General features: G+C 37.5%; 1 protein-coding gene across 4 annotated transcripts in view; it reads left to right on the top strand.

The window, feature by feature from the left end:
- pkmyt1 (protein kinase, membrane associated tyrosine/threonine 1) overlaps nucleotides 1-870 on the top strand; it is a 53390-nt gene extending 52520 nt beyond the window's left edge. For 2 of the 4 annotated variants that reach the window (XM_056469204.1, XM_056469205.1), the window contains exon 8: nucleotides 156-870. In XM_056469204.1, the coding sequence (XP_056325179.1) occupies nucleotides 156-423 (268 nt within the window). In that variant the 3' untranslated portion in view covers nucleotides 424-870. The remainder of the gene's footprint in view (nucleotides 1-155) is intronic. The other 2 variants (XR_008838620.1, XM_056469206.1) reach the window with 2 other exon arrangements.
- Nucleotides 871-15254: the final 14384 nt, after the last annotated feature.

Here is a 15254-nt window from a genome sequence, read left to right as displayed (position 1 = left end):
CTGATATAAAAACATATCATAATAATTATTTTTGCAATATCGCCGAGCCCAAATTTAGATAAAGAGCTTTGGGCAGATTTGCCTGTTCTCTTTTTTTTTTTTTTTTTTTTCAGAAAATGTAAGATGCACATTCTCTTTTCTCTTTACATGTACAGAGTCCAGGCAAGGCTATCTTCTGGGAGTACCTCTACTCTACTTCCTGAATCAGACATTGATGTCATAGATGCATCATCACACAACCAGTGCATACCCTCTCCCTCCAGAATCCATTACAGCAGCAGCAGCTTGATTCATAACAGACTCACAGGCACAATGTGTAGCCATGAAAGAAACAGGATTTCCACTGAACTGTCTAAAAGAAACTTTGAGCCAAAGAACTTGCTCAGTCTCTTTGACGAGACCACCCAAGATGGTGATCACTGAGGTTTCATTGAATGCAATGCTTTTATCAGTTATATGATTTATGTATTATTTCACATTTGATTACTATCTTAGTTGCTGATAGAAAACCATTTCAATTCAATGTAGATGTTTAAACCTGGTTTGATTATTGTTTTGTAAGTGTTGCTTTTGGTTGGTGTAAGTTTGCCAATACCTTCAAAGATCTAAGATATAAATCATTAAGAGAGAATATATATTGTTTATGTCATTGTCACCCCCCAGAGACCACATCACATTATTGACAGTAACACAACTAGTGACAGTTCAAGTGAAAACTGCTGAATGACTTTTGTAATTAAAAAAAGATCGAACATGACAAACTGCAAAAGCCTGTAAAAGAAATAAAAGTTTGGAAAGTTGTCTTTTATTAAACTGTTGGTTGTTTCAGTGGAAATCATTTGCTTTCCATTAAAATGCATGGGATCATTACACCTTGTTGTTGTTTGTCACTAGCAATGCAAATTCCGTATTTTAACTAAATGTTAGTTTAATGTTAGTCTAAATAGAACAATCGCCTTCTCAGACACCTTAGGAAGACGAAATAATGTTGAAACAGGCCAATTGTTGCTAAAATTGAGAAAATCAAGATTAGACTTTTTTTGGTAAGATTTAAAACACAAAAGGCCCCATTTTACACCAGGGGCCTGTTTCAGTAAGGAGGTTCAACCAACTCTAAGTTTATACTTAAACTCTGAGTTGATTTGATTTACCAAGAGATTAAAAACTTTTTTAGATTTAAAAAGATTAAAAAAAGTTTTCGGTTTCAGAACAGCTGATCTGAGTTAGGTCAATAAACTTAGACTAACTCAGAGTTAACCTTAACTATAAAAAGGCATCATTAATAGAGTGCAGATATTACGAGTCACCATCGCAACATCTGAAAAGAAGAGATCAGCATTTCTTTTTCCAGCTGAACTTGATGTGCTCATGCAAAGTTATAGAAAATATGAGCATATATTTAAAAAAGCAACACCACTGCATCAGTGAAACAGAGACAGCATGGAAAAACAGCTGCTCAAGTTTACATTTCAAATATTTAAATATTTTAGTATAATAAAATGAGTGATGTAATGTGTGACGTTTATTAACTTTTCACTTGAAAAAGTGGGGAATTGACTGTAATTTTGATGTTCAGAAGTTCGCAATTTCAGAAGTTTCAGATGTAATTGCAAGAAAGTGACAAAATAGGTGTCTGCATAGTTTCTACAACAAATTTGACAAAACAAGAATTCATATAACCTTAACTCAGTGTTCTGTGGAAATGTTTAACTTTTACACACCTTAATCAGTTTAAGATAAAATCTCTAAAATTGAGTTTTTAATAGATGTTAAAGTGCACTTGTGTGTCTGCCCTTTCATTGATCAAGTGGTAGAGGTTGATATGACATTTAGAATGTAAGCAGTACTAAAAAATAGTTTTTAGAATGAGTAATAATCCCATTCATCTAGTTACAGTACATGTCCCTGTCGAGGGTCAGTGAATTAAAGCTAATTATTCATTAAAGTAGGACAAGCCATTCTCGTACGTGTCTTTGTTCTTTGTGTGACTGAAATGCAGGCAATAGCTATGTTTCCATCCAAAAATTTGAATTAAATATATGTGCAAAACTGGAATATCGCATAAAAGATATGTGGAAAAAAGCAGCATTTCCATCCAAGAGTTGAAGCAAGCAAAATCGACACATCCTGATTAAGTGGTGCCAAATATCAACAGTAAAAACAAAATTTACTACGGTAGAAGCTGCGTGAATTTCTTTATTTAATAAATGACTTTCGACAAAGCTGACTCACAATGAACGCGTGGTGGCGTTTGAAAACGAGAGGTGGAGAACTGACCCTCCAGACCCTATGGAAGTCGATGTTTTACAGTGTGCTCAGCCTGCTGGTTTATCCATTCACACACATTTTCATCATCACGTGATCTCTTATAACAAACCTTTTTTAATACACAAACTGTAATTTGTTCGGTAAAAGTGTTATCGTAGTTTATGCGCATCTTCTCTTATCGAATAAAAACCTACTCCGGCATAAAAAAACATGCGCATAACTATTTTTAAAAGTTATGCGCATCTTAGGTGTTTCCATCAACCGATTTTTTTTTTTATGCGCATCTCCAAAATGCACATCAAAATAGGTGGGTGGAAACAAAAGGTTAAGGCAAGAAATGCCGCTTCATCTTTAAAAAAAGGGGAGGAGACCGACAGAAATGAATTTGTTTAAAAATTTGTGCAGGTATGAGGGTTTAAAACTTTTTAGTTTTATTTTGGTTTAGGGTCTGGGGAAACAGGAACAATAAGTGAGTGATAGAGTTTAAGAAAAGACATGTGGGATGGAATGTGGGATGAATGTGAAGGGAGTCTGAGTTCATATAGAGTTGACTTGATGGGGAAGGGACCAATTAATCTGGGACTCACTTCTTGCAGGGTAGTCTCAGGTGAATGTCCTTGGTGGACAGCCATTACCTTTTGCCCTGAGGAGTGTTTTCAATGACGTACCTCGCAGCTGAACTACCATATCATTTAGGAAAAGAACCATATAATGACAAGTGTTTCCCAAAACATAGTTGCTCTGTCACAGAGCTATTGCTTGAAACACATTAGTTCTAACGTAAAATGTTCATAATTACACTCCAAAACAAGGTGGAGTGAAAACTTCTTTAGAGAAAATCTCCATTATTTTTATTATAATTTTTTTTCTTTTCACCTTTCTGGGTTTCTCAGTAGCGGAAATCGTAGTTGGGTAAACTTAGAACACAGTAAATGGCAGAAAACAATATGTATATATATATATATATATATATATATATATATATATATATATATATATATATATATATATATATATATTATAATCCTTTGCTGAAATAATAACAGAAAAACTCCACAATGATATTATCAAGACTTACAGAAAAAAAATTGTGTGAGACTAATAACGGCATGGGGCGCTGTAGGTAGTGCTGTCGCCTAACAGCAAGAAGGTCGCTGGTTCGAGCCTCGGCTGGGTCAGTTGGCGTTTCTGTGTGGAGTTTGTATGTTCTCCCTGTGTTCGTGTGGGTTTCCTCTGGGTGCTCCGGTTTCCCCCACAGTCCAAAGACATGCGGTACAGGTGAATTGGGCAGGCTAAATTGTTCGTAGTGTATGAGTGTGTATGGACGTTTCCCAGAGAAGGGTTGCAGCTGGAAGGGCATCCTCTGCGTAAAACAAATGCTGGATAAGTTGGAAACCCCATATTAATAAAGGGACTAAGCCGAAAAGAAAATGAATGAATAATAACGGCAGGGCAGCATGGAGGCTTAGTGGTAATCAGTGTCACCTCACAGCAAGAAAGTCACTGGTTCAAGTCCTGGCTGGGCCACAGCAATTTACTTGTTGGTGTTGAGTTTGCATTTTCTCCCCGTGTTGGCATGGGTTTCCTCCAGGTGCTCCGGGTTTACCCCACAGTCCAAAGACATGCGGTACATACGAATTTAATCAACTAAATTGTCCATAATGTATGAGTGCATGTGTGAATGCAAGAGCATATGCATGTTTTCCAGTACTGGATTGTGGCTGGAAGGGCATCTGTTGCGTAAAACATCTGCTGGAATAGCTGGCAATTCATTCCGCTGTGGCAACCTCTGATAAATCAGAGACTAAGTTGAAGGAAATTAATAAATGAATAAATAATAATGGCATTCAGAAGAGAGAAAAACGTCAAATTTACTGTCCGCTCCATACACTCTGCATTTCAAATGCCTCACACATGCGGTAATTCTTTTTTCTTTTGTCATTTAATGTAAATATCATTTCATTTAAATAAATATAAATTTTCTAACATTTTTTAAAAATCCAAATATTACAAACTTTCAAGCATTTAAAATGTGATGACCATTAAATGCATCATAACAGTCTTGTGAAAAGGATTCGGTGAAAAGGTCATAACAGTCTTGTGAAAAGATGTTGTTTTAGATGCACATGCGTTGAAAAAAAAATTGTTTTAATAAAAATATGCACTTGTTTACCATATTAATTGAAATATATGTAAACGGCATATGCAGGGCCTATGTTACTTTACAATTATTATTGAGAATATCCCATATTCCAGTCTAAAACATAAAACCACTTACAACCCCAACTCATAAAAAGTTAAGAAAAACGCAAATAAAAAATGACAGTATAGTGATTTCCATTTTTTTCTTTGACTGTTTTGTCTGGTCAAATTCAGATCTGCAACACATTTAAAAAAAGTTGGGACAGGAGCAATTTAGGACTAGTAACTGGGTAAATTGGTTAAATAACGATGTGATTTGAAACAGGTGATTGTAAGCATCCAAGAAAGGTTTATTCCTTTAGGAGCAAAGATAGGCAGAGGATTGCCAACAAATACGTGAGAAAATAATTGAAATGTTCAAAAACAGTGTTCCTCGAAGTAAGAAAGGAAGACATTTGGATATTTCACATTTGAAGATTCAAGGAAATCTGGAGGAATTTCAGTGCGTAAAAGACAATGGCACAAGCCTAAGCTGAACATGATCTCTGAGCCCTCAGGTGGCACTTCATCAAGAATCATCATTCTATAAGTGATATCACCACATGGGCTCAGGAATACTTTGGCAAACCGTTGCCAAGTACCACCACACATACATCAACAAATGCCTGTTAAACTGTACTGTGCCAACAGGAAGCCCTAAGTTAACAGTGTCCAGAAGCCCTGTCGACTTCTCTGGGCTTGGAGGTATCTGGGATGGACCATCACACAGGGAATATGTACTATAGTCAGATGTGTTTGTATTTCAGGTAATTTTTGGGCGAAATGGACGCTGTGTGCTCCGAACCAAATAAGAAAAGGATCATCCATGTTACCAGCAACAAGTCCAAAAGTCAGGGTATGTCATGGTATGAAGTTGTGTCATTGCCCTTAGAAAAGGTAACTTTTGTGATGCCACTATTAATGCTAAAAAGTACATAGAAATTTTAGAGCACAATATTCTGCCTTCAAGAAGACATATTTTCCAGGGTCGCATATTTCAACGAGACAATGCAAAACCACATTCTGCACGTATTACAAAGTCTTGGCTACAAAGGAAGAGGACACAGGTACTTGACTGGCCTGTCTGCAGTCCCAACCTGTCTCCAAAAGAGAATGCGTGGCACATTTTGAAGCACAAAATGTGTCATCAAAGACCCCATATATACGTATATACCAACATGATGACCCAAAAAACGTGTAGTTAAACTCTAGATGTTCTGAGAGTCTGTGGCTTGAGAATAGCGTGCCGTCTTTTGTAAGGGCTGTTTCTTTGGTGATTCCTCTCCATCGCAGAGTCACTCTGATGACTTCCTGTCATTCTTGAATCTCTGTGATGTTCTGGAAAAGGGTGTTTCTTGAGAAGATGTGTATGGTATTCTTGGTTTAATTTTGGAGAGCACCACTTGGAGATCATCCTCCATGTTCTGTCGTCAGCATTTATTTTTTGTGTATTTGAGTGCCATAAAGGTGTCAAAGTTTAGGCTGGTGCCTGTTGCTAGTGCTGTGGGGATAATCGAATGGCAAGGCATGTCAGGTTTATTTACAGTATATAGCACATTTAACCCTTTAACTGCCTGCTTGACCAAATGGTTGACTATATTTTGACTGACCATATTTTATTGAGAGGAGTACCTAACTTAACTAAACCTGATTGAGCCATCTCTACCGTTTGGTTGAAGTATTTTATGCCAAAAAAATCCACTAGTTGTCACTAAGTCAATCAACAGCACTCGTCGCAACATTGCTTCTGCCATTAAAGTCAAAAACAAAGAAATCACTCCTGCCATTTGAACTGTTTTTGATAAAAATTTGCCATGTAAGCATATTTTTTGACATATTACCCCCTAAGAGCCCTTACTTTACAAAGTTATGTTGCTTGGTGCCATGAAAAATATTTAGTGTGTTTGTAATAATTTTTCAAAAACATGCTTGACCAAATGGTTGATTTGTCACTTTATGCTAAAGGTAGAAAAGCAAATGTAATGTATTCATATCATGCGTTTCTGCAGTTTGAATGGGCTGTTTGCTGAGAAATATTCACTTTTGATCATTCACAGACCAAATATGATACAGCTTGTTATTTATTTATGAATATACTGAGATAATTTCTTAAGTATGTATTTTTTTCGACACGTTTAGGATATTTTTGGAGTAAATATAAGGAATTCTTAGAACTAATGTGTGGAAATCACAAACTTTCAATGATGATTACCTTTTAAATGACAAATTCTGGTGTACTAACATTAGCACAATTGTAAGAGATGGATATTTGATTGCTTGTTTGTTTTTTGCAGTTTTTTGATGGATGTCAACAGTTTATATGCTACAAGAAAGCAGGCATGCTTCAGGCCCTTTTACTAGAAAATCCCTTCACTGATGAGATAATTCAGCATGTTCACTCACATACTGTACACACACACTCTCTCTCTCTCTCTCTCTCTCTCTCTCTCTCTCTCTCTCTCTCTCTCTCTCTCTCTCTCTCTCTCACTCACACACACACACACACACACACACTGTCTTGCACACACTTAAATGTACCCTCTCTCCCTACACTCTCACACATTCATACACTCTCACACACAGTTCTCTCTCTCTTTCTATCTATCTCATCCTCTCTCTCACACACACACATTTTTGTGAACTTTAGGGACATTAAATAGATTACAATTGTTTGTATACTGTACAAACTGTATTTTCTATTTCTTTAACCCCAAACCCTATTTCTAAACCCAACCCTTACAGGAAATTATGTGCAGTTTTGCTTTTTGAAAATAAAATAATATTTAGTATGATTGAATGTCATACATAATGTCCACATAATTTACCATCTCCTTATAATATTTGTGTAATACCGATGCTGTTATACACATACATGGGCACATACAAACACATATACATACACTCTTTTACACACTCACCTACAACTCATACTCTCTCTCTCTCTCTCTCTCTCTCTCTCTCTCTCTCTCTCTCTCTCTCTCTCTCTCTCTCTCTCTCTCTCTCTCTCTCTCTTACACACACACATGTACAATCACACTGTTTCCTCACACTCTCTCCTACACACATTATTCACTCATACTCACACTCTCACACCCACACTTTTGAAGTTTGATTGACTGGTTGATACCATAAAAACAGCAATTACATCTTCAGGAAGCACTCATGCTTTTGCACTAAAAGATAATGCTGAAATGTTTTATATTGTTTCATTGACTGTTTTAAAAAATAGTTTACACTACACAGCATTGTTTGTTAAAAAAAAATCTAACAAACACTACTTCACTTGAATTTGGTTTAATTGTAAAAAAAAAAATCAAGAAAACGTGTAAATTACTGTTAAATGAGAATCTGAAATATTTTATGGCTTACGGCTATGATTTTGTATTCAAAAATATTTTATTTTGACTAGGTTTTTAAATAAATTCCCTTTTACACTTCATATTTTCTGATTTTCATAGTATACTAGGGTAATTCTTAAACTACGGGCACTTTTATGTCCTTTGTTCATATATTCAAAAATATATATAATTTTGTTCAAATTTCTCCTTCTTTGTCAAACTAATATTGGTTCTCAATGCATCCCCAAGTCCTCTCTCATGCTCTTTTATGACCCCTTTGCCTTAACCTATCACCTGTTTTCAAAGATATATAATGGCAGATTCGTAGGGCCCTCCACTCACCCAATTAAATGTGTCTTCATATAGGTTTAGTAAATAAAAATCTTCTTCAATATTCAAACTTACTTTTAAAATTTGCTAGCTTTCTATCATATCTTTCATATTATTCAACCTCCTTTTAGGTGTCAAAATCACTGTTTTCACCTTGTCACACACCCAGAGTTTTAAACTTCAACAAGGAAAATAACATTTAAAAATATTATTTATCTGGTAACTATTAATGTATCTTAATTAAGCATTAGTGGAATAATTTAAATATTTATAGTTATTAATGTGAGACCAATATTAATATTATTTTTATATAAAATATAGCTGTCGCACAGTATCAGTGTCATTTCCACCACAACAGTTAATTATTGCTTTAAAAAGTTTGTGTGAAAGATTATTTAGGTGGTTTCTATGAAAATGAGGAGTGACATTTGAGCACATGTTTAAGATGGAGGGAATTAAATTTTTCATCAACAACACATGAAGAAAAATAATTTTGTATACATGAAATGCTAGTATCAGTTCAAAGCTAATCAGTGAAGCTATCTTTCATTTCTTCACAATAAACTAGAAATGTCATTTCCACCACTGTCATTTCCAACACTCCCCGTGGGGACCCGGGATAGAATAGGTCCCTAGCACCCTAGGAATGTGTATGCTGCGGCTACTTCAGATCCAACACAATACTTTGGCTTTGAATTCACATAGACGGGAGATTGGAAAGACCCGGTCCAACCAATCGGCTAGTCGAGGAGTACCAAATAGGTCTTTGGCTTAGGGTCAATTGAGTAAAATGAATTTTTTGTTCTTTTTGCTCAAGTATATCACTACTGTATCCTTGGTGCATATCTGGTGGATTACCGCGGCTCTGTGCATCCCCTTTTTGGACTCCAAGGTGGGTGAGGGGAAAAAAAAGTGAAAGAAAGAAGTGATGAAAAAAAAAATATATATATATGGTAAACAAAATAACCCCAAAACGACGGATGACAGAGCAATTGATGGGAGATGATTCGGATACTGGATGCAGTAACTCCCATGAGATTGAGAATTGGCATAGATTTGTATTGCTGGAATCACAGATATCAGACATGCCTCCTACAAAATTATCTTCATTTGCAATACAGAAAGGCATAGCAGGAATAGCAGGAACCGTTAAAGATGCAAAAAAGCTAAGATCTGGGCAGATCTTGGTAGAGTGCTCAAAGAAAAGCCATGCTGAAAATATACTGCGTGCAAATATACTGGCAAATGTTCCAATAAAGGCATTTTATCATCCATCACTGAATAGCAGCAAAGGAGTTATACACACTAGAGAACTTCAGGACATGGATGAGGCTGAAATAGCATCACAATTAAATCAACAAGATGTGACAAATGTCATGAGAATTACAGTCAAAAAAGAAGAACAGATCATTAAAACTGGTACATATATTCTGACTTTTAATAAACCACAACCTCCAGAGAGGATTCAGATTGGATATGTGAGTGTAAAGGTCAGTATCTTCATTCCAAACCTTCTGAGATGCCAGACGTTTGGTCATGGATCTACTTTCTGTAAAAGAAAAAGAACTTGTTGTGATTGCGGAGAAGAAGGACATGAATCAGGATGTTCAAGACCTTCTAAATGTCTTATTTATTATCTAAATTTACTGTTCAGGGAATCATCCAGCTTCAGCAAAGGAATGTCCTGTTTGGGTAAAGGAAAAAGAAAAACAAATAATGAAATGTGTTGAAAGGATTAGCTATATGGAAGCATGTAAAAAGGTTGACCAATCACCCTTTTTTTAGTTTGAAGAAAACATGCTTCTGTTGTAACCAACCATGAGCAACATTGCCTGTCAGACTGTTTTGACCTGGGTGAATTGTGAGAAACCACAACAGGTGAGTCAAAGAAGTTCCATCATAGTCAAAAAAAAGAACCAAGGAACACAGAGTCAAACAATACCCACTGAAAACCAAGTTAAAGGAGATGAAAGATATTCAAATGAGATCAACCATTCATCAAGAGGAAGAAAGAGTCAATCGAATGTAAAAACTCAACCAGCAGAGAAAAAACCCAAAAGACTGAATATCCAAAGAGTAACGACATTGAAATGAAAGAGACTGTAAATTTACGAAGTCAAAGTTTGTCCCCAAAATGCAAAAGTAAAGGCCAGATACTTGTTATACCAACTTGAAAATGAAGAATCATATTAATCAGTGGAATTGTCGAGGATTTAAGGCAAATTTTTCAGAATTACAACAATGCCAACCATTTTAAATCCATTGGTTTCTGCCTTCAAGAAACCATGTTAACAACAAAAAGTAACCCAACATTAAAAAACTATCATATTTATCAATGTTTTGGCCAAAATAAACAACGCCCTTTTGGAGGATCGGCAATATTAGTAAGACATGATATAATTAGTCCCAAATCAAAAAAAACCAACCTACAAGCAGTGGCAGTGCATTTAACGACTCATAAATCTATAACTATATGCTCTATTTATATACCCCCTGATACTGCTGTGACAATACAGGAATTGAACAACATGGGAGGACAACTGCCATCACTATATTTATTAATAGACTATTTTAATAGTCATAGCACATTTTGGGGAGGGAGGCATACCAACACCAAAGGAAGAAGAATTGAAGAGCTTATATATACAAATGATCTATGCCCACTAAATGATGGTTTAAATACATATCTGCATCCAGGGTATGGAACATATTCTGCTATTGGTTTAACTACGTGTGAACCGCAAATAATAATTGATTTTTCATGGCAAGTTTAGAAAACATCTTTATGCAGATGGAAAAGGAGGTGTCGCCGCGTCAGTTTGTCAACGACGCAGAGCGCTTCTTTTGCATCATGCGGGACCTAATGTCCAAGATATATTCTCCACACTGCCAAATACGGGACATGCCGATGACTTTAATGCGGCGGTTGCAGCCTTAAGTGCATACTTTGTGCCACGAGTAAATACTGCATACGAACGGCAATCCTTTTATAAACTTTCTCAAAACTCCGGCGAAACTGTTCAGCAGTTTACAACACGTCTTAGACAAGCGGCGAGAGACTGTGCATTTGCAGATGACCTGAATAATCAGCTTCGGTATGCCATCATAGGCAGAGGCTCATCAACATATGTGCGGCGTAAATTGTTGGAGGAAGGACCGAATCTCACTCTTGATCGCGCGTTGGAAGTCGCCAATCTCTGTGAACGAATAGAGGAACAGATGTCTGCGTCATCAGTGAGTGATGCATCAAAATCTGATAACATTACAGAAACTGTGAATCGAGTCTGGAAAAAAGGAGGAAAATATACAAAGGGAAAACACCAAGCAGAAAGCAGTAAGTTGAATAAACAGTTTTATAGATGTGGAAACACAGATCATTTTGGAAAAGATTTAAAATGTCCTGCTCTAGGTCAAATATGCCATAAGTGCAAAGGACGAGATCATTTTTCAAAAATGTGCAAAACCAAAACTGTAAAACAGAGAGTTAATCAAGTGGAGGGACAGACTCAATATGCATTTGTCATTCAAAATGATGGCAAGGATACAGATAGACTTAATGTCTGCTTGGGAAATGTCCATCTGAGGATGCTGGTAGATTCAGGTGCATCCAGCAATATTATAGATGAGAAAACATGGGAGAAACTGAAATCAGAGAGAATTAAATGTCATTCGTACATCCCAGATACAAAGAAAAATTAGTTCTCTTACTCATCTGATCAGCCTTTGCCGGTAAAGGGAGCATTTAAATGTGATGTAACAATAGGCAGTCGGATGGTACATGCTGAGTTTATTGTTATAGAAGGGACTGGTGAACCTCTACTAGGGAGAGATACCGCCATGGAGCTTGGAGTACTCAAAATTGGCACAGATATTGCAGCGGTAACAGACCTTAAACAATCACTCCAGTCACAATACCCAGAAAGGTTTCAGGGAGTTGGTTAGCTGAAAACTAAGCAAATCTGCCTGTACATAGATCAAACAGTCCAGCCAGTAGCCCAACCCTTAAGAAGAATACCATTTAATCTGAGAGGTCCTGTGGAGGATAAAATAAAAGAACTCTTAGAGATGGACATTATAGAAGAAGTAAATAGACCCACTCCATGGGTTAATCCTGTTGTAATCGTGCCAAAAGCTAATTCTGAAATCAGACTTTGTCTTGACATGCGGCAGGCCAATCGGGCAATCATCAGAGAACGATACCCTATTCCTACAGTAGATGAACTTCTACAAAGTATGAATGGATCAATGGTTTTCAGTAAATTGGATCTTAAATGGGGTTACCATCAGTTAGAGCTGACACCAGAATCTCGCCAGATCACAACTTTTGCGGTTCATAATGGAGTGTACAGATATAAGCGTCTCATTTTTGGAGTATCATCTGCAAGTGAGCAATATCAACATGAGATAGCTGCTGCACTGACTGGAATAGAGGGAGTTGAAAACATCTCTGATGATACAACGCCTGCATGCCGTCATGAAGCGCATAAGAGAATGCGGACTGACGTTAAATCCGGAAAAATGTCAGTTTTGCATAGATTAAACTTCATGGGAATCCTGCTGACACAGAAAGGGATTGGGCCCACTGAAGAAAGAGTCAGGGCTGTAGTGGAAGCCCGAGAACCACAAAGCGTCTCTGAAATTAGAAGTTTTCTCGGACTTGTCAGTTACAGTAGCAGATTTATTCCACAATTTGCAACCCTGGCGGAGCCATTAAGACGTCTTACCAGAAAGGAAACAGAATTTGTCTTCGGACATGAACAGAAAAGGACATTTAAGGCTCTAAAAGAGGAACTTGCAAAAGCAGGGACTTTGGCATACTTTGACAAAGATGCACCAACCCAGGTGATAGCTGATGCGAGCCCTGTAGGGGTGGGGGCAGTATTAACGCAGTGTCAAAAGGGTCAAATGGTGCCAGTGTGCTACATCAGCAGGAGTTTATCAGATTGTGAGAGACGGTACTCCCAGACAGAGAGGAAAGCCCTCGCTTTTGTATGGGCTTGTGAAAGGCTTCACCCGTATATCTATGGGAGACAGTTTGACTTGCTCACAGACCATAAACCGTTAGAGTCAATATATGGTCCACCTTCTAAGCCATGTGCCCGCATAGAGCGGTGGGTTCTACGTCTCCAACCATATGACTTTAAGATTGTCTATGTTTCAGGAAGAGAAAATATTGCTGACCCTTTGTCACGACTTTTGGGGAGCACAGCAATGAGAGAGAAACACTCACATGACTCGGATGAGTATGTGAGATTTGTAGCCATTAGTGCCACTCCAAGAGCCCTAACCACAAGGGAGGTGGAAGAGGCTTGAGAAAAAGATGCAGAACTGACAGAAGTGCGAAGAGCTATTGAAAGTGGACACTTTGAAAAGTGTATGTCTTATGCAGCCATAGCTAATGAGCTGTGCACAATAGGCTATCTGGTTCTACGTGGAACACGTATTGTACTTCCAAAAACATTACAAGCACGAGTACTAACACTTGCCCTGAGGGACATCTAGGTATAGTTGGAACTAGGCAGCATCTCAGAACCAAAGTATGGTGGACTGGCATGGACAGAGCTGCTGAGAAATACTGTAAATCATGTCATGGCTGTCAAATTGTCTCTCGTCCTGATGCTCCAGAGCCACTACGACCTTTACCATTACCTGATGGACCGTGGCAAGATTTAGCAGTGGATCTGCTGGGGCCCTTGCCTTCGAAACATTCAATTCTGGTTGGTGTGGATTATTATAGCAGGTATTATGAGTATGATGTAATGACCTCCACCACGACATCAAACGTGATTGACAGCCTAGAGGGCATATTTAGCCAACATGGACTTCCCATAACACTCAAATCAGACAATGGACCTCAGTTCAGGTCAGACGAATTCAAAGCTTTCTGTGAAGGGAATGGAATTAAACACCTGAAAACAACACCTAAATGGGCCCAGGCTAACAGTGAAGTTGAGCGTCAGAATGCCTCTATCATGAAACGTATTCGAATTGAGGGACTGGACTGGCAAAAGGAACTCAGGAGGTATGTTACAGTATACAGAGGAATTGTACACAACACAACAGGAAAAAGTCCAGCTGAACTCTTGTTTAAAAGGAAAATGAGAGGCAAGCTACCTGAACTCACATCTGTGGATACAGATCTCGAAGTTCATGATTATGATGCTGAGAGAAAAGGAAAATACAAACTGTACGCAGATGAACACCGCAAAGCACAACAATCATGTGTAGAGGTTGGAGATCAGGTTTTGATCAGACAGGACAAGACTGATAAATTCACAACACCATTCAATGCAACACCTCACACAGTAATCAGAAGAGCTGGAAACCAAATAACTGTTGAATCCCCCACTGGAGCTCAACATAGTCGCTCAATATACACAACATTTGTGAAAAGATATGTGGAGAAAGAAACAGAAGAGAGCCAGGGTAATAGAAAAGCAGAAGATGCCGGCTGCTCTGGGGACAAAAATCAAAAGAAACTGCTAGAGGGATCAGTTGGACCTATGTCTACAACGGAGTGTAAACAAAATGCCTCATATGAGAAGCCCAAAAGGGAACAAAAATTACCAAAAAAATGTACAGACTTTGTCATTAGTTGAATTCTTGAACTGATAAAACAAAGTGCTGTTTTGATGTTCAAAATGCAGTAACTTTAAAGCAAGTTAGAGAATGTGGTGTTTGCTAGTTAAATGTTTAAATATGTTGTGTTTAGGTAAGATTAAGACAAAATAGATTGATAGTCTTTATCCAACTTTGGGGGGGGATGTCATGTACTATAATTGCATCTGTGTCTTTAAGACGGGAGACAGGTGGCATGATGGGTAGTTTTGTAATGTTACGGAGTTCATACACACAAGTGAAGTAAAGAGTGGTGGTAAAATGTTAACCTGTGTGTGGCTGATTTAATTCAGAAGTATGTGCGATCTATAAATGAATATTTGATGATAAGACACACATACATAACAACTGAAAATAGCAAGAGCATGTGCATGACGAATCATTAACAAAACAAAGAGGCAGAGTTGGAAAAACTATGTATCAAGTTGTATGTATGTATAAACATCGCAGACTCCAACAAAGAAAATATGGGATATGATATGGAAGATGAAAACAAAGAAGGAGGCTTACAAATACAAC

The sequence above is a fragment of the Danio aesculapii genome, chromosome 12, assembly GCF_903798145.1.
Source record: "Danio aesculapii chromosome 12, fDanAes4.1, whole genome shotgun sequence".
NCBI lineage: Eukaryota > Metazoa > Chordata > Actinopteri > Cypriniformes > Danionidae > Danio > Danio aesculapii.
Note: the sequence above shows the minus strand (reverse complement) of the source record. Positions and strands in the feature narration are given on the sequence as shown.